Source organism: Coptis chinensis, chromosome 2 (genome assembly GCF_015680905.1).
Source record: "Coptis chinensis isolate HL-2020 chromosome 2, ASM1568090v1, whole genome shotgun sequence".
Classification (NCBI taxonomy): domain Eukaryota; kingdom Viridiplantae; phylum Streptophyta; class Magnoliopsida; order Ranunculales; family Ranunculaceae; genus Coptis; species Coptis chinensis.
The window spans coordinates 92047900-92065419 of NC_141457.1; the positions used below are offsets into that span (position 1 = coordinate 92047900).

General features: G+C 36.1%; 3 protein-coding genes and 1 long non-coding RNA gene across 5 annotated transcripts; 2 read left to right on the forward strand and 2 right to left on the reverse strand.

Annotated features, from left to right (window-relative positions):
- Window positions 1-7927: 7927 nt before the first annotated feature.
- Window positions 7928-13043, forward strand: LOC147518955 (BTB/POZ domain protein, putative (DUF177)). 2 transcript variants are annotated; one of them, XM_086590638.1, is made up of 3 exons: window positions 7931-8483; window positions 12306-12576; window positions 12775-13043. In XM_086590638.1, exons 1-3 carry the CDS (start codon window positions 7969-7971, stop codon window positions 12823-12825), a joined length of 837 nt encoding a protein of 278 aa, XP_086446764.1. In that variant the 5' UTR covers window positions 7931-7968; the 3' UTR covers window positions 12826-13043. The 2 variants fall into 2 exon arrangements, with proteins under 2 accessions (XP_086446763.1, XP_086446764.1); XM_086590637.1 differs by having other exon boundaries at window positions 7928-8483; window positions 12306-13043.
- On the reverse strand, window positions 8948-12306 carry LOC147518956 (uncharacterized). The gene is made up of 2 exons (XR_015211936.1): window positions 10160-12306; window positions 8948-10038 (listed from the first exon to the last, which is right to left on the reverse strand). It is a non-coding gene; the product is annotated as an uncharacterized LOC147518956 (long non-coding RNA).
- A 432-nt stretch (window positions 13044-13475) lies between the features above and the next one.
- Window positions 13476-14873, forward strand: LOC147518957 (xyloglucan endotransglucosylase/hydrolase 2-like). The gene is made up of 3 exons (XM_086590639.1): window positions 13476-13896; window positions 14001-14194; window positions 14337-14873. The coding sequence occupies exons 1-3, from the start codon at window positions 13615-13617 to the stop codon at window positions 14725-14727; spliced, it is 867 nt and encodes a 288-aa protein (XP_086446765.1). The 5' UTR covers window positions 13476-13614; the 3' UTR covers window positions 14728-14873.
- Window positions 14874-15101: 228 nt separating this feature from the next.
- Window positions 15102-17201, reverse strand: LOC147518958 (protein SRG1-like). Its single transcript, XM_086590636.1, has 4 exons — window positions 16625-17201; window positions 16295-16542; window positions 15698-16022; window positions 15102-15549 (listed from the first exon to the last, which is right to left on the reverse strand). Exons 1-4 carry the CDS (start codon window positions 16883-16885, stop codon window positions 15292-15294), a joined length of 1092 nt encoding a protein of 363 aa, XP_086446762.1. The 5' UTR covers window positions 16886-17201; the 3' UTR covers window positions 15102-15291.
- Between the last annotated feature and the right edge of the window lie 319 nt (window positions 17202-17520).

Sequence of the window (17520 nt, forward strand, 5' to 3'; positions counted from 1 at the left end):
GTGGTTAAACCGCCGGTTTTGAAATCGAGGGTTTACTACGAAGTTATAGGAGAAGATTGTAGTGTTGGATGGACTGTGGGGGTGAAGGTAAATGTGGTATTGACGCTGGTTTGGGGTGAGTTCGAAGCTGGAAGGTGCGTCAATGGCGGCACGCCCAGACGTCCTCCAGTAATTTGATTTTTATTGTTTTTTTTGTTGTTTGGTTGTTGATTGAAGATGGATGAATGACTGTTGTGTTGATTGTCGATTTAAGGTGTGTGAGGGCGGTTGAGTGGGCTGTAGGAAGCCATTAATGGCGGCAGTAAGAAAAATCTTGTAGATCTAGTTTTGAAGATGGGCTATCGATTTAGTGGATGGTGTTTTTGGTTTTGTTAATGTTGTTTGGGTTGTTATGGGGATTAAAACCGCTTGTATAAATTGGGTGGTCGTGTGGAGGCTTGTGGTGGCCGGATTTGGTGGTGGAAGAAGATTGAAGAAGATGAACAGTAATTTTCGGGTTGGGCTTGGGCTTGGGTCAAGACCAAGTGGGTCGGTTTTGCTTAGGCCCGATTCTAATTTCATTTGTTGGTTGGGCCCGATTTTGGTTGTTTTGTTTGGGCCCGATTTTTATTAAGTTTGGGACCCGCCTAATATTAGCCTATGGTCCGTTACATTTGTATTTGTGGACCAGGTTTAACTTAACGGTGTTTGGGCCCGCTTCTAATATTGCTTGGACCAGGTCCATCGACTTAAAATAGATCTTTCGGGTCTTTACATGTTTAAACTTTCGGTTCTAAGGTTTGGGCTTGGCATTAGGTCCGAACCATGACCTTGGTCACGAGCCCACGAAATACGCACTTTGTCCTTAGCCATGAACCATGGCTATGACTCTGGACCTGTCGAACACGAAAACGACAGTTTGACTTTGACCAGGACAGTTTGACTTTGACCAGGATAGTTTGACTTTGACTAGGACAGTTTGACTTTGACCATCGACCGTTGACTTTGACGGTTGACTTTGACCTTTGACCATGGACGATTGACTTTCACCTTTGACCATGGACGGTTGACTTTCACCTTTGACTTTGGCGATGACAGTTTGACTTTGACCGTGACGATATTGAGATGTTAGGAGATATTATATTCCTAATACGTTATAATGTATGTGATACGTTGAAGCATTGTGACATGATATAATATGCTGGGATAGTTATATTAATGCAATACCTTGGAGAAATGTATATACACTCCATTATTTTATATGTGAGATGCTAATATAGTATTGGTGAATATTTGCCCACCTGGAGTGTGGTGTAAAGTCAATAAGATATTGGCACGCGAAAGTATGAAAATGGTTATGAGGTAACCGAGATATTTCTATGTATTGTGGCTTAGTGCAATAAGGTAATTGACCGCGCGTGGTATAGTAGAAATGCTTATGAGTCATAAACGCATGACAATCGAATAAATTACGAATCGAAAATCCTAGAACCCGACTACCACAACTCATGAGATTTGCCTTGTGTGGGCTTATGTGATATGATTGACCCATGTGTTGGGTGTATATATAAGATGTGATTGACCCACGTGTTGGGCAATCGTGAGTTAATAGTGGGCTTGATATATTCCGCTCGCAAAATAGAACGATGATGCGCAATATTTTATTAGAATAGTGGCGCGCTTTACATAGATTTGGCTTCCGTGGTGAGGATTTACCGTGTCGCGGCATCATCCCGCCGTGGTGGTTACGCACGAATTGGCTCATTATGTAAGGGAGGCATGTGGATGTACATGTTCGGGCGTTGGGTTCGCGATTGTGGTAGCCGGGAAACTAGGTAAGACATAGATACGACGCGATTTTAGGGACACACAAAGAAAGCCCGAAATAATCTAATTATGGTAATATGTTTGGTTGGTTATTTGTTTAGTTAGAACCTAAAGCTCTCGATGGAGGAACTACATGCCTTATTTATGATGTGTATAGTTTGTTGTGTGGTTAGTGAGAAGTTAAAGGCTTTCGATTGGAGGAACTACCGCCTTTAATTATTGTACTTGAGTATGTTATATTAGTCGCCGAAAGTTAAAAGTTTCTCGGAACTAACTAAGCCTTTGGGATTGTGTATATATATGTATAAGTATATTTGTATTTTAGGGCTACTCACACCAAAGATTGTTTATAATGTCAATCCGATTTGCATGTTTGTTTATCGGTGTGTTCATTCAATGAACATAGTTGATAAGTTTTGACAGGGTTTAGTGTTGAAGAAGGTTATCCGCCAGGGTTTGCATTAAGCGTTACATCTCCTGATACATTTTGTTTTTCCCTTTAAGGTGATATAACTTTTCAGTCTAGACAATGTTTTTGTATTCTCATTTGTATATTTTAATTAAAGAGTTATTGAAAAGAGATTTGTAACCTAATCTTAATTGGGAATTTTTGTAATGAAGAGGACTTTTGTATAATTGAAATTTTTATTGGTTTTAATTATCCGCATATTTTAAAACCTTTATGGGTTTTGGGAGTGGAGAGTCGTCCACACATCGAAATCGAAGAGTCGGGGGACAAATAATGTTTTTCCGAATTCTGTCGAAATTCGGGGTGTGACATTTACTGAAGAACAAACGGATGGACCCCATTGCACAGTGAGCAAGTAGTAATGGAAGTTTTGAGCTTGACATGTTTTGATGAAGGAGGAAGAATAGGCAAGTAGTATTGTCAAGAAAGATGAAACAGAGTACCGGATTGATACAAGGTTTTACATTCAAGCCAATATGGAACAAGTACTGGACTCGATCGAGAACAAAGTTTTGCTTGATAGATTGAGGTTACATGCTAACTTCAAGGACATGTCCCCAATTCAGTGCATCTAGCACAAGCCAATAGATGGGAAAATTAAACTCAATACTGATGGATCTGTTGGAAAGGGTCAAGCTGGTATTAGTGGTGCTATACGGAATGAGCTTGGTGAAGTTGTTATGGCTTTTGTTGGGTTTAACTTGAATACTTCAGTTATATACCAAGAATTATTGGCCATTAAAAAAGGACTGAATGCTTGCATCTTGTTGCAGTACTCAAGAGTAGATGTGGAGTCAGATTCAATGAGAGCAATACAAGCTATAAAAGGTTCGGAACAACCACCTTGGTATTGCTTGAATATTCTTATAGCAATCTTGAGTCTTATTCCATTGTTTGAGGTGATAGAGTTTAAGCACATATACAAAGAATCAAATATAGTTGCAGACCACTTGGCTTCTCTGTATCAGGGCCGGCCCTGAGCAGGTGCAATGTGGGCGACCACACAAGGCCCCCAATATACAAGGCCCTAAAAATAGTATTTGTAGAAAAGGCCTATTTGGCAAATCACAAGCCCAAACCAATCAAAAGCCCAAAAAATTGGAAATTTCACAAATCACAATAAACAACGGAAATATCCCCTCATATTCTCTTTCTTCATTAATTATTTTCGTAAAAATAGGAAATAAGATATATAATAAATGATCAGTATCGAAAAAAAGAAAAACATATCTCTTCTTAACGACTAGATATCTCTCTCAACGACTAGATACCTTATTAATTATTTGCCTAAATTAGTCGATTACTCAAATACAAAAGAAATAGTAAAAAAAAAAAAAAAAAAAAAAAAAAAAAAAAAACCCTCATTCACCATTTCACCTTCTGATCATCTAGTATCCTCTCATTTTCAAAATTCTTTCTTTACAATTGTGGATTTGTATTAGTTTTCACTTTGATTATTCACCTAACTTTTGATTGTTCTTCAAGTAAGTTAGAGATTAAAATCAATTTTCCCTTTCTTAAATATTATTTTAATAACTCAATTTAATTCCAAAGTAATATAGTCTAATTTAGTGTTGTATATATATTTTAATTGCAGGCATTACAAATTGTCATGTGAATTGTGAAGTGTGCAGTGAGTCAGTGACTTCATCAAGGCAGACGCATACCACTATCTTTCAATCTTTCATCTTCATTTAAGCATTAAACATATCAGGTTCTATTGTTCTAACTCAATTTCTTGTTATTATTATTTTTTTTAAATGCTTTCTAGAAAGTGTCAATCTGGACATGAAAAACGTAAAAAGAGACAAAGACTTTTAGAACTAACTCAATCTCAGAAAGGAGCTCTTGATAAATTTATTCTTAAAGAACCACAAGGTTTAGGAACAAATTCAGATGAAAATGAAAATCTTGATGATCTAGATAACAATGGAAACGAAAATGTTAGTGATCCTGACCCTATTGAAAATGATAACAATGAGGATGCTGGTGTTATGGGCCATACTGAAAATGAACAAGTCAAGAAATTTGGCAACGAACAACCAAGTCAATCCATTCCCTTAGACATTTATGACCTAAGAACTTGGGACAATCTTGACACATTATCTAGAGATTTATTAGTAAAAAGGGATCCTATAAGGGACCTATTAGTCGAAAAAAGACCTAAAGATAGTTGTTATAGACGTTTCTCTTCAACATTTTATACTCGACATTTACCGAATGGATTTACAGAGGATAGAAAATGGTTAGTATATTACAAGGCAATGGATAAAGTGTTTTGTTTTTGTTGCAAGTTCTTTAAAAAAGGTTTTCAAAAAGGTTTGTTGGTAAATGAAGGGTATAATGATTGGGGCTTCATCAACATGAAACAAGTACAGACCACATCATGTACTTGGAATGACTTATGTAAGAGATTGGAAAAAGAATAAACTATTGATAAATATGTTCAACACCAAATTAACAAAGAGAAAGAACATTGGAAGGCAGTATTACGTAGAATAATATCTGGTGTGAAATATCTTGGTAAATATAACTTGGCATTACGAGGAACAAATGAGAAATTATATGAAAAAAACAATGGAAATTTTTTAGGCATAATTGAAATGATTGCAGAATGGGATCTAATAATGCAAGAACATGTTCGACGCATAGATAATAATGAAATTCATTATCATTATCTTGGTCATAAAATACAAAATGAATTGATAAGTATGTTAGCTTTTGAAATTAAAAATGCAATTATTCAAAAAGTTAAAGAAGCAAAAAATATTTTTCTCGTGATACTTGATTGCACTCCAGATTTTAGTCACCAAGAACAAATGACTTTGATATTGAGATGTGTGGATGTTTCGACTTTGTCCAAGAAGAGTAGATGAGTACTTTGTAGAATTTATGGTAGTGAATGATACATCCAAGCAGGGACTTTTCTAGAATTGCAAAATGTGCTTAAAATTCTTAATCTTAATATTGATGTTGTACGAGGTCAAAGATATGATAATGGGTCTAATATGAAAGGAAAACACCAAGGTGTACAAAAAAAACTATTAGATATTAACCCTAGAGCATTTTATACTCCTTGTGGTTGTCATAGTCTTAATTTAACACTTTGTGATATGGCTAATTGTTGTGGTAAAGCAAAAGATTTTTTTGGGGTTGTACAACGAATTTATACATTGTTTTCACAATCTACAAAGTGGTGGCAGATTTTGGAAGAGAATCTGAAAGAGTTTACTCTTAAGTCAGCATCGGCTACCCGTTGGGAAAGTCGTGTTGATAGTGTTAAAGCAATTATATATCAAGCTCCTGAAATAAGAGAGGCTTTACTTCAGCTAGCTGAAACTGATAATGATTCTAAAATAAAGAGTGAAGCTGATTCTTTAGCTAGACATGGAATTGGAAATTTTGAGTTCTTGTTAGGCATGATTATTTGGTATGAGATATTGTCTACCGTTAATACAATTAGTAAAACCTTACAATCTGAATACATGCAAATAGATATGGCTATTGATAAAATAAAATGGTTGATTACATATTTTAAAAAGTATAGAGAAACTGGTCTCACACAAGCCATGATAACTGCTAAAGATATTGCTACTGAAATGGAAATTGATCCTGTGTTTCAAGTGAAACGTCAAATTCATAGAAAGAGACATTTTGATGAGAATGCCAATGAGGAGTCAATGCAATCAGCGGAAGACTCATTTAGAAATCAATATTTCTATTTTATTGTAGATCAAGCTATTAGTTCATTAGATAAAAGGTTTGAGCAACTAAAAGCATATGAGGATATTTTTGGTTTTTTGTTTAGATCAGAGAAGTTAAATTCACTAGATGATAATCAGTTGGAAGCATGTTGTGATCGTCTTGAAACTGTTCTAAAACATGAAAACTCTTCTGATCTTGATGGGAAAGACTTATATGGAGAACTAAGAGTCTTAAAATAGGTGTTACCAAAAGATAAAAATAAAGCTATTGATATACTTGATTTCTTGAAACGACACGATTGTTTTCCTAATGCATGCATAACTTATAGAATTTTGTTGATCGTTCCCAAGTCATCGCCGCTGTCTGCAGAAAGAAGTTTTTCAAAATTAAAATTATTGAAATCATATCTTAGATCGACTATGTCACAAGAAAGACTAAATGGGCTAGCGTTAATATCTATTGAAAATGAATTTTTAAAGAAAATTAACTTTGAAAGCTTCATTGATGATTTTGCAGCCAAAAATGCGAGCAGGGAAATATTTCGATGATCCTTTGTGTTGATGGAAGAGTATTGAAGAGGGCCACATTTAAGCTGTTTGCACAGGCCATTGAAAACTTCGAACGGCCCCGCTTTATGTATAGTAATCGGTATGGATACAGGTCCTTGTGTAATGTTGTTTTCTCCCCCTCTTACTGAAACTCTTTCTAAACTTGTAAGGGAAGATAGGGAAGGGAAAGTGTACTATAAATCTTTATATTAATGGAAGCAGGGGTGGCTATAATCCCAACTACTTAATTTTCAAAAAAAAGAAAGAAAGATGAAAAGATAGAAAATGAAGTCATTTCTTGGTAACAAGGTAATAAGTATAAGTTTCTTGTTCTTATATAAATTTCTGTTTCGACTCATTTGAATACATTTCATTCTCTTTGTCAAATAACTAAAAAAAACTTACATTTTCTTGGCGAAATCATTTGAATACATTTCATTCTCTTGGTGTAGATATTAAAAATTGTTTCATTCTCTTTGTGCGAAATTAGTTTTGGAAGGGAAATATTCTTAAAACTCACAAATTTAATTTTCTTAAGTTGAATGGCATCCTTTTTTCTGCTTCGCTTCATGATTTTTTTTTCTATTCATCCAAAGTTTATTCTCTTATGCATCCTTGATACTCTCAAGCACTTGCAAATTTTCTTATTTATTTTATGGTTAACCAATATTATATTAATATTAATAGCAACTGCCAGAAAAACGTAGAAGAAAAATTAGGGGGAGGCCCATACAAAGAATGATGCAGAGCGTGTTCGAGCTTCTACTTACATATCAAACAAGTATGCAAACCGTGCTACGCATCGGTTTTCTGTCTCACCCGCCCCTCTAGATCGATAGTTAGCATGGTTTATTTGGATTATAATTGTAAATGACAATTGTAATTATATAGGAGAGACTCATCTATTTATTTTTTTTTAAATAAAATGAGAGATAATTATGTTATTTAAGTGATATTAGGGAGGTTATTTTAAATTATCAATAATAAAATAGGGTTTGTTTTAATTTCAATGTGGGATATGGGGGTAATTATTTAATTTAAGTGACATTAGATAGGTGTTTCTAAATTAGTAATACAAAAAGAACTTGTTCAAATTATATTAATAAAAGTGGTGCTTATTCTTTTCTAAATTAAATAAATAAGGAGATCTTAAATGAGTTCGTCTACCCCGAGGATATCCTCATAAATCCAACGGTCCTAAAAATAAAAACAAACCCATATAAATTGCCTCTCGATCCAACGGTCTCGGAACACTCATCCCTATAGGGATATCCTCGTGGTAGCCTAGATCATCTTAAATTGCCTACTCGATATTGGGAAAGATAGTGGAGATATATGTAACCAAATCGAATAGAAAAGCCCAATCCAACCATCACCAAAGCCCAAACCAGTATCTCATCCATATGTGGTCAGTTGAGAAAATTGCATTTCCCACCAAAAATGTCTCTTATCTTCTCCACACAACCTTCCACCACCACTTTCTCCAACTTCCACCCCAACTCCTCAATTCCCAAAACTACCCTCACTAATCCCAAAAAATTCCCATTCCCATTCCTACCCCTACAAATGACCAAATTTCCAAAACTCCTAAATTTCAAATGCAACGTAAACCCTAATAACCCCAACACTTCAGAACCACCCAAAATTGCATTCAATTACGACTTTGAAGAAGAAACAAATGATAATTCACCATGGGAAGGAGCAATTGTTTATAAAAGAAATGCTACAGTAACGCATTTAGAGTATTGTACTACTTTAGAGAGATTAGGATTAGGCAAATTGTCGACACAAGTGTCGAAATCTCGGGCTTCGACAATGGGTTTGAGGGTGACGAAGGGGGTTAAGGAATTTAAGATGGGTACGCCTGTTTTGGTGTCTGTGGATGTTTGTAGGAAGAAGGGGAAGTTGAGACTTGATGGGATTGTTAAAACTGTTCTCTCTCTTGGTTGTAATCGGTATGTTTTTTTCTTCGCCCTCTTTTTTTTTTTTTTTTTTTGTACATATTAGTTAGGATAATTAGTTGTGGGATAAAATTATTTTGTCCAAGTAGCAAAAAAGTTTCAATGTCTGCACACTATGTTGCCAAGTTGTTTCTATAGGATAAAATTGTGGGGTGAAAAAATAATGAGCTAGAGTTGGGTTATTATCTAGTGCACTAGGCATTTGTTAGATTCACATAGGTGCTGGTGATCCTAGAAGGCTAGAACTGCTAAGTGGTGCCTACTGTGAGGATCTTTAGTTGCACATGGTGCGTAGGCTTCTGCAAGTATACCTACTTCTTAGGCGATGAATAAGTTGTTTTCGTGTTTAATGTGACTGGGATTGCGGAGACTTTATTGTGATATAAATTGGTATGACCTATCACAATTAAGAATCGATAGATTTAGGATATTATCAGGCCTGATTCTAAGTGCTAGCACACCTGGAGAGACTTGGTGCTAGGCACTGGTCAGTTGTATGCTCGCCTGCGCTGATATCTAGCAAGGGTTAGGCTTTGTTTGATAGGAGCTAAATTTTGTCACCATTTTGCCAATGGCAAAATTGCCATGTGACAATTGCAAATAATTTGTGGCAAAATTAAATTCACCACTGTTTGATGATACTGTGGCAAATATCATTTGCAACCATTTGTTGCTGTTTGATTGTCAAAATTTGCGGCAAATTTTTCATTTTTTGTGCTTTTAAAATATTTAAGATTCAAGTCTCAACTGTCTCAGTTTTCTTAGGCTACCACAAAATACAATGTATTTAATCAATTGCGTACATCCCCCACCCCCCGCAATGGTGGTAAACAAAAGCGTACATAGCAGTTCCAATGCTACCCTTGAATCACTCCTCGTCCATCTCTACAGAAAGTTATCCATACGGGGAGGGGGATAGGGGACACGCTTTGTTCAACGAGGGTGTTTCAGCTAGTTGATGTAGTGCCACTTTAGCATCAGTGTAGTTGAGATTTCCACTCCAGAGTTCAATAATGAAAGCACAAAGAGAAAAGAAAGAGAGTCCTAGAATTTTTAAAGCGATCAAACCACATGTAAGTATGTAACACACTTGATACAAACACAAATTTCAGAACAACTTTTTTTTTCCCACTAAATCTCCACACACACACACATATATATTAAACACAATCAACCAGTTCATTACAATCACTAAAATGATCTGGTAATGGTCCTCCAATACTGTGAAAATCCCCATAGTGCCAGATCACGAGCTACAACATTTAAGGACCTGTTTACCCATACAAAATTACAAATACTTCATGAACATTTTTCTAAAATGAAATCTCTAATTAGCAGAAGGCTCCAACTAAAAGTGCTACTTGAATCCGTCAGAGCTTCAATAGCCTGTTTGTTATCTCCTCTAAATTCCACTTGCTCCATATCCAGCCTTGTTACCAAAATAGCCACAACTTATGCATCTTTTGCCTGATATCTTCTATACGCTGCTCCCAAAAGATGTCCTTGTTTGTATCTTAGGACTGCTCCTCCAGCTGCATCTCCGCTATCCCTATTAAAAGCAGCATCAAAGCATACACAAGGCATATTATCTATATGCAAGAATATAAACCAAGAAGACAATTTTTTCTTGGCAAAGTAACACTTTAAAATGGACTTATGAGATTGAGTACCTGATTAGCCATAGTAGCAAAAATCCAAAAGAAACGTCTTAAACCAGACAAGGTCTAAAATGTGGGAGGATTGCATATATATTAAAATCAACTAAACCTTAGTAAGCAAAGAGAAATTAAATACACAAGACCTGGGTAAGGTGAATTCAACCATGTGCATCTAATATAAAACCTCATCTATCAATACCAATCATGAACAATAATCCTTTCAATAATTCTCACAAGTTCCTGACAACTGTAGAGTCCAAGAAATGATTCTTAAAGAAAGTATGCAAAACATTGTTGCTTAAGCTGTTGCTTAAGATGATCCAATTAAAAATTCAAGAACACATGTTAAACCCGAATTTCAACAATCAAATAAAGCTAACCTTAACAATATGAAATCTGTAATCAGTCAATGTTGAACCTCCTCCTCCATTTGAGTTGTTAATAAAAGGAATTTGACAAACAAAACATAAAAAAATAATGTCCCACTCTCACTCAGCTTGCTTCTTAGCACTTGTGGAAAGAAGGCCCCAACTGGATTTCAATGTGCTTAAACCTGTTTATTCATCTCTTTGATTCGTCTACCAATTGTTTTTGTATTTCTTTTTTTTTATCTTGTACCGGTATTCAATTGAATTTCATTTATTGTGTCAATTATTTTGTTAAATCAATGAAAGGTGTTGTTATATGAATGGAATAATGGTCTTACCTTTTCTGACTTCGATTTGTAACTATTTGTTCTTGAAGGTTTCAAACTTAATCACCAAATTGGAGATATCTCCCCCAACAAAAATGTAAATGCAAATACAATTCGTTTTGACACCTAACCCTAGCCTAAACCTAATAGAGAAAAATAGAAGGGGAGATGAAAGAGAGAAGGAGATAGAGAAATGAACCTGTTAAGGAGATGAAATGGTTTCCTCTTCTTAGAAAAATTGCAGTTCTCTGGTTCTCTTTCGAAGGAGAGACGAAGGTAGGTTGGAGAGATGTTATCGGGCTTTTTTGTTGTTGTTGTGGCAAATTCATGTGTTTTTTTGGTGTGGCAAAATTTGCTTAGCTCCCCCCAATGTAAATTTTGCTAGCATTTTGGTGGCAAATAAAAGAATGTGGCAAATCATAAGAAAATTTGCCACCGGGTTGAAAATGTATCAACTATCAAACAACAACAAATTGATGATTTTTTGCATTCGCCACGATTTGCCATGGCAAATAGGGCTATCAAACACAACCTTAGTTCATACAATTGATTCAGGTGGAGTAAAAGAACCTTTCAATAGGTTCAGTGAGTACTCAGGTTAAGGAGCAGAGTGAAGGTAATTTCACTTCACTGATTTAGGAAGGAAAATGGGTGGATTGGAATTCCTTCAGGGAGAAACAATATAATATTATGGACGAGAATTTGCAGGAGAAATGTTTGTTGGTTTGGAGTTCAAATGGTGAGCGCAAATGTTGCAAAAAACTGATATGGGAGATATGTAGGGCTAAATTTAGGCACCCTACTTTCATCAGACTCAGCTCTTTTAGAGGTGGTGGTGGTGGACCGCCAAGAGTGCAGTGGCAACATTTCAGAATAATTTTGTGTTTTTTTGTGCTAGTGTGATGCATCATTGACAATCTTCTGTAGGTTGGGATGAAGTGATATTGGAGATAACTAATGGTGATTCTTCATCTCTCCTTAGAATTGTGGAAGTTTGTTTTGTCGGAAAATTAAGAATTACCTCCGTTACAATAGGGAGACCAACTTTGTGGCAGATGAGTTTGCCAAAATGGCCTCTGAGCAAGCTGCTGATCATGTGGTGGAACTCAACAAGGGTCACACGTCAGAATGTGTTCGAGCCTTTGTCTCAAATGGCTCGTGGTGATACATCTGAATTGTGTCTTATACAGTTATACCCCCTAATACTGTGTCTTGTCTTTTATTTAGCGATCATTCTGCTGTATGTATTTTTCGCACAATAAGATAAATAAGTTGCAGTTACCAAAATGAAAAGCACACCCATGAAAGGATCTTTTATGGAGTCGTATACAGTTTATATGATAGCAAATGCATCTGTATGGTTATTGTTGCACTTACGCACTAATATTTGCAAGTAAGAGACTTGTGTGATCATATTCATATGTTGGGACTAATTTTTCCCTTCATCTATATGTTGTGTGGAAGGTGTGGTGAACCTGCCGCTGAGTGTGTTTTTTCGAACTTCACACTCTTACTCACTGAAGAAGCTATAGAAGAAGGAGATGTGATTAATATGGGGGTCATCTTTGGAGAAAGCAAAAAGAATACCTATAATGGTACTGGGGAGGATGAAGATGAAGATGATGATGTTCTGATTGATTTGGATGATAGGCTGTACTTTCCAGCTGAAGTAAATGAGATAGATATCTCAAAGAACATTCGTGACATGGTTCATGTGGAAATCACCATCAATGCGGTATGCAACTCGAAATGTAAAGGTCTTTGTCTCAGATGTGGTGTAAATTTGAATACTAGCAAATGTAGATGTCGAAAACAGGAGGATGACAAAAACGTTGGGCCTCTTGGAAATTTGAGAAAAGAAATGCAGAAAAAGTAATCTTTGGCTGTACGTTAGCTGTATATCTTAACAAAAGTTGTGTATGGTGGTTTGCAGGGAAGTGTCAAGAAACAAATTGCTTTGAGGAAAAAAAGCAACTGGGGGTAGAAAAAAAAGTTTATAGCAAGACTGGACAAAATTAATTAAAAAGTGAACGATGCTAGTATGATGGATGTCTGTGGTAAAGATGTAAATCATAAATGTTGATTCATGTAGATCATATCTAGTTGTATAACGAAGTATTTGTAATACATCTCCCGGCAACAATAACCACTGATACGTGTTTGATTACACAAATTAATTCGAATTTGATGTTCTTCATATAAGATGATAACCAACCACACGTGATGCGTAATTTGAAGGTTTGGACATAGAAAACCTTTAAACTAGAGTTCTTTGCTGGTTTTTGGTTGTACACCCCTGATGTTTCTGGATAGTAGTCATAGTAGTCATAGAGCATGCTATTGAATATTTACGTTATACTGTTTAGATATTTAAATTGGGTAGTGAACTTTGGGTACTCCCAAACTCGTCGCATCGACTCATGGCTCTCCAAGTATACTTTGAGTTGGAAGGATTTTCGACTTTTTAAATAGTGAACGTCAAAATCTATTTATCATAAACCAAACCATGCAAAAAAGCAAAACTACCAACGCGGAGACAAGAAAGGCCAGCTTGCAAAGAGCTGCTAACTCATGCCAGCTTCACAAAACCTCTACTACTTGATGCCTTGCAGTAACGCGTTTCACAGACTCTAACCAATCTGCTACCTGCCTTCATGGATACTTCCCTCTTACATTTGAACTTTCTTATATAAAGCATCACACATGCAGTCATTCTCCATCAATCAAGTATCTCTCCTTTCACTCTCTCTTACACAAAGTACATTATTCTAAAATGTCTTCTTCAAGCTCCAATAAGGTTTCAGTACTACTTTTGTTCTCATTAGTAATTAGCCAGTTAATGGATGCTTATGCTGGTGACTTCTATAAAGATTTCGATCTCACTTGGGGTGGTCAACGTGCTAAGATTACAAACAGGGGACAACTTTTGTCATTGTCATTAGACAAGGTATCTGGTTCTGGTTTCCAATCAAAGAATGAATATTTATTTGGAAGGATCGATATGCAGCTCAAGCTTGTTGCTGGCAACTCTGCTGGCACAGTAACAGCATACTACGTAAGTGTATAACTTCTCGATCAAGCAGAGTATTACATAATTGCGCAATATGATTCATAGGGTGCTTAATTTGTGATAGCTAAATCTTGATTTCTATATTGCAGTTATCATCTCAAGGCCCAACACACGATGAAATCGACTTTGAGTTCTTGGGGAACCTTACTGGAGATCCATACACACTCCATACCAATGTGTTTTCACAAGGGAAAGGAAATAGGGAGCAGCAGTTTCATCTGTGGTTTGATCCCACCAAAAACTTTCACACATATTCTATCATTTGGAATGCACAAAGCATTATGTAAGCATCCCTTTCTCAAATCCCATCAATCTTATTCAAGGTTAATCATTAGAAATATATAATTCATTAGACAGTGGATTGAATTTCTAACTGAATCTTGTGTAAAGATTTCTAATTGCATTTTGTTTTCCTATGCTTTCAGCTTCTTGGTGGATAACATCCCTATCAGAGAATTTAAGAATCAAGAATCACTAGGTGTTCCATTCCCTAAGAAACAACCTATGAGAATTTATTCAAGCTTATGGAATGCCGATGACTGGGCGACTAGAGGCGGGTTTGTAAAAACTGATTGGTCCAAAGCTCCATTCAGAGCCTTCTATAGGAACTTCAATGCCAATGCTTGTACTTGGTCTTCTGGTTCTTCTTCTTGTAGCAACACAAATTCTTTGTCAGATGACGCATCACAGCCTCGAGGTCTGGATGCCAATGGCCGTAAAAGAATCAGATGGGCACAGAAGTATCATATGATATATAATTACTGCTCCGATTTGAAACGCTTCCCTGAGGGTCTCCCTGTTGAATGCAAACGCTGAAGGCACTTTTAGAGGACCGTTGGCTCTCAATTTGTTAATTTATTTTAGTATTCTTTTGAACATAAAGAATTCTTTATTTTCTTTATTGATTGTATCATATGTATTTTCAATTCAATTTCAATAAGACAATTATTTCAATTTTTTTATTCCCTAATTTCCTTAAATGATTTTTTTTTTCAGCTTATAATTATATTGATATCTTTTTCGCTGAAAATGGGATTTCAAGTGGAACTTTTCTCGTTGTATATATACAGAGTTGTTGAGATACGTATAATGAATCTTGTGACATCAACCACTAAACAGGAAGGAATTCTAACCGAAAAGAATAAAAAGAAAAGAAGAACACAGAGAGGGAGAGAGAAGACAAAAGCAAAGGAGAGCAAAGAAGTCAATTTAATGGCACAAAAGGAACATATATCGTTTGTACAAACTAGGCAATCAAACAAATATTACACCAATTGCAGATTAATATAAGATACAACAGACTGTATGAGACTTACAACTTGCATCTGTGAAGTAGTGGTATAGGCGTATAGCCAATGCATGAAGCATCACTTAGCTTGTTTAGCTTTCAACATTTTCTATTCTCATGAAATCTAGGTAAGATTTGCCATTAAGTTTTCTCGCGAAGAATTCCTTGAAGTATTTCTCCACTGCAACTGTTCTAAACGATGCAGGATTATTTGCAGTGATAAGGCTTGGTGCAGGGCCTAGCTCAGCATCCAGCTTAGTGCTATAGAACGTTGCAACTGAAAGCCTCTCTTTCACTGAGTTTACTATTGCCCTGTGCTCAATGCTGTGATACACACCATTGCTCACTATCTGCCAAAACAATGCACAAAAGTCCCTAGAGTAAGTCCTCTTGCATTTTAAATAGTCAGTTACTTTCTGGAGTATCCATAAGGGCACAGGGTATATACAAGTGGTTCTGTAAAACCATTAAGGCGAGTAAGCACTATTATGGTATTACCTCCATGATGTCTCCAATATTCACTACAAAAGCATTTGGCACTGGTTTCACCGGAATCCATTTTCCATCTTTCCTGATCTCTAGTCCCTCTGTCTCATTAAGTTGAAGGAGAATTGTCAGAGCATCGGCATCAGAGTGAGGAGTAAAGCCTATGACCTGTTCTGGCTGAGGACATAGAGGATAGTAATTTAACCTCATTGATTGTACGCCATCACTGAACAACTCTTTCATCTCCTCAGTATCCATCTGTAGCGCTTCAGCCATTTTTCCCAAGATAGTTCTGGCAAGAGTTCTCAGTTCTAGAGAGTAAGCTTCCAAGGTCTCTCTGAACCCAAATTAAGATGAATGTGAGTTAAAACAAGCAGCTCATAATAATTTACGAAGACAATAATAGGATATCTAGCAAAACATGAACGTCAGTGGCAAGCAAATGTAGAGCAGAGTTGTTTTTAAACCATTTTATTACTAGGGCAAGCAACATCACTGAGACACTTATATCAATATTTTTTTTTCCTTCCATTGCTAGATGATCTTGAAGCCATTTCATGTCTTTCATGTTAGACAACTACAACAAAGATACAGTTTTTAAGGAACTACCTCAATGGGCGAGGGATCTTTGCAAACAGACTAGGCTGTCTTAGACTGTTTGGAAGGGTGGTGATATAAAACATGTCTGACCAATCAAGTTTTTGCTCTTCTGATGTAACAAAAAGTTGTCCAAATCCCTCATGATCCCCTGGTTGCTGCCAAAGCTTCTTTTTCTCATCATAAGGAAGTTTGAAGAAGTCTTGAATTTCAGACTTAATTTTCTCAATCAATATAGAACCAACTCCATGGTTGACTACCTACATAAGGAAGATTGCATGCTTGAATTAAGATTAATTATCTCTCATCACTCAGAAAAAAATGTAACAGAGCCATATATACCTGGAAGAAACCCCAGTGTTTGCAAGCATAGTGCAGCTTTTCCAATTCAGGGTGCATAGATTCTACTGAATCATGAGCCAGTAATATCTTCATGTCGATGACTGGGACAGTGGGAAGAAAAGTGGGGTCAAGTAAAACTGGATGGTCCTGATCAGGACGTATGTACCTAGGTGGGACCACATCTATCTGCTCTTTAGCCAGTTCCTGAACTGAAGGTACAATCAGTGAACTTCCAAAACTCACTGCCTCTCTTGATTCCATGGCAATCAATTTGCAGATTCTACAGCTTTGCTGAACCTTTTATCTCCTCTATAGTCTACTTACATCTCTGCTTCGTTGAGTCAACTATGGAAAATGAGCATTTTTAATGCCTAGTCATCAATTTCGTCTGAATTCCTGTAATTTCTAATAAATTTCGAAAATTTCAAGTCTGATACTCAGATTTGGCTTTGTCATTTGGCTCTGTGATTTTTAGCCTGATATATATAGGATGAAATGATGATGCAACTCTTTCAATGGGTTGCTTACAATCGTTCTTGCTTAAGTACTATACTTACCCGAGGCCTCATACTTACCCTTCTTAATTCCTGTTTGGCATCTAGCTTATACTTTTATTTAACATTCATTAGATACTGACGTCAAGAGCAACTTTACTTAGCTACTTACAAATAGTATGGAATTTAGTTTGTTTTGGTGCTACTCAGGAAAGCGCATATGTCTATCTTTTGTTTAGAGCTGCATACCAGATATCCATTATCTCTTTTCGACTAATGATTTAAACTTTGTCGGATATCAGATATCCATTATCACCGTTCCAGATTTATTATAAAACATAAATGTAGCATAATCGTCATCTGTTGGAAAATAATCTAGCCCTACTTTAGTTGAATGCTAGA

Coding starts and splice junctions, on each gene's coding strand:
- LOC147518955 (XM_086590637.1), top strand. CDS start 7,969: ATGTCTCTTATCTTCTCCACACAACCTTCCACCACCACTTTCTCCAAC. Junction 8,484..12,305: donor CTCTCTCTTGGTTGTAATCG/GTATGTTTTTTT, acceptor GTTGTGTGGAAG/GTGTGGTGAACCTGCCGCTG.
- LOC147518957 (XM_086590639.1), top strand. CDS start 13,615: ATGTCTTCTTCAAGCTCCAATAAGGTTTCAGTACTACTTTTGTTCTCA. Junction 13,897..14,000: donor GCACAGTAACAGCATACTAC/GTAAGTGTATAA, acceptor TCTATATTGCAG/TTATCATCTCAAGGCCCAAC. Junction 14,195..14,336: donor TGGAATGCACAAAGCATTAT/GTAAGCATCCCT, acceptor CTATGCTTTCAG/CTTCTTGGTGGATAACATCC.
- LOC147518958 (XM_086590636.1), bottom strand. CDS start 16,885: ATGGAATCAAGAGAGGCAGTGAGTTTTGGAAGTTCACTGATTGTACCT. Junction 16,023..16,294: donor AAGATCCCTCGCCCATTGAG/GTAGTTCCTTAA, acceptor ATTTGGGTTCAG/AGAGACCTTGGAAGCTTACT. Junction 15,550..15,697: donor ATATTGGAGACATCATGGAG/GTAATACCATAA, acceptor TTGTTTTGGCAG/ATAGTGAGCAATGGTGTGTA.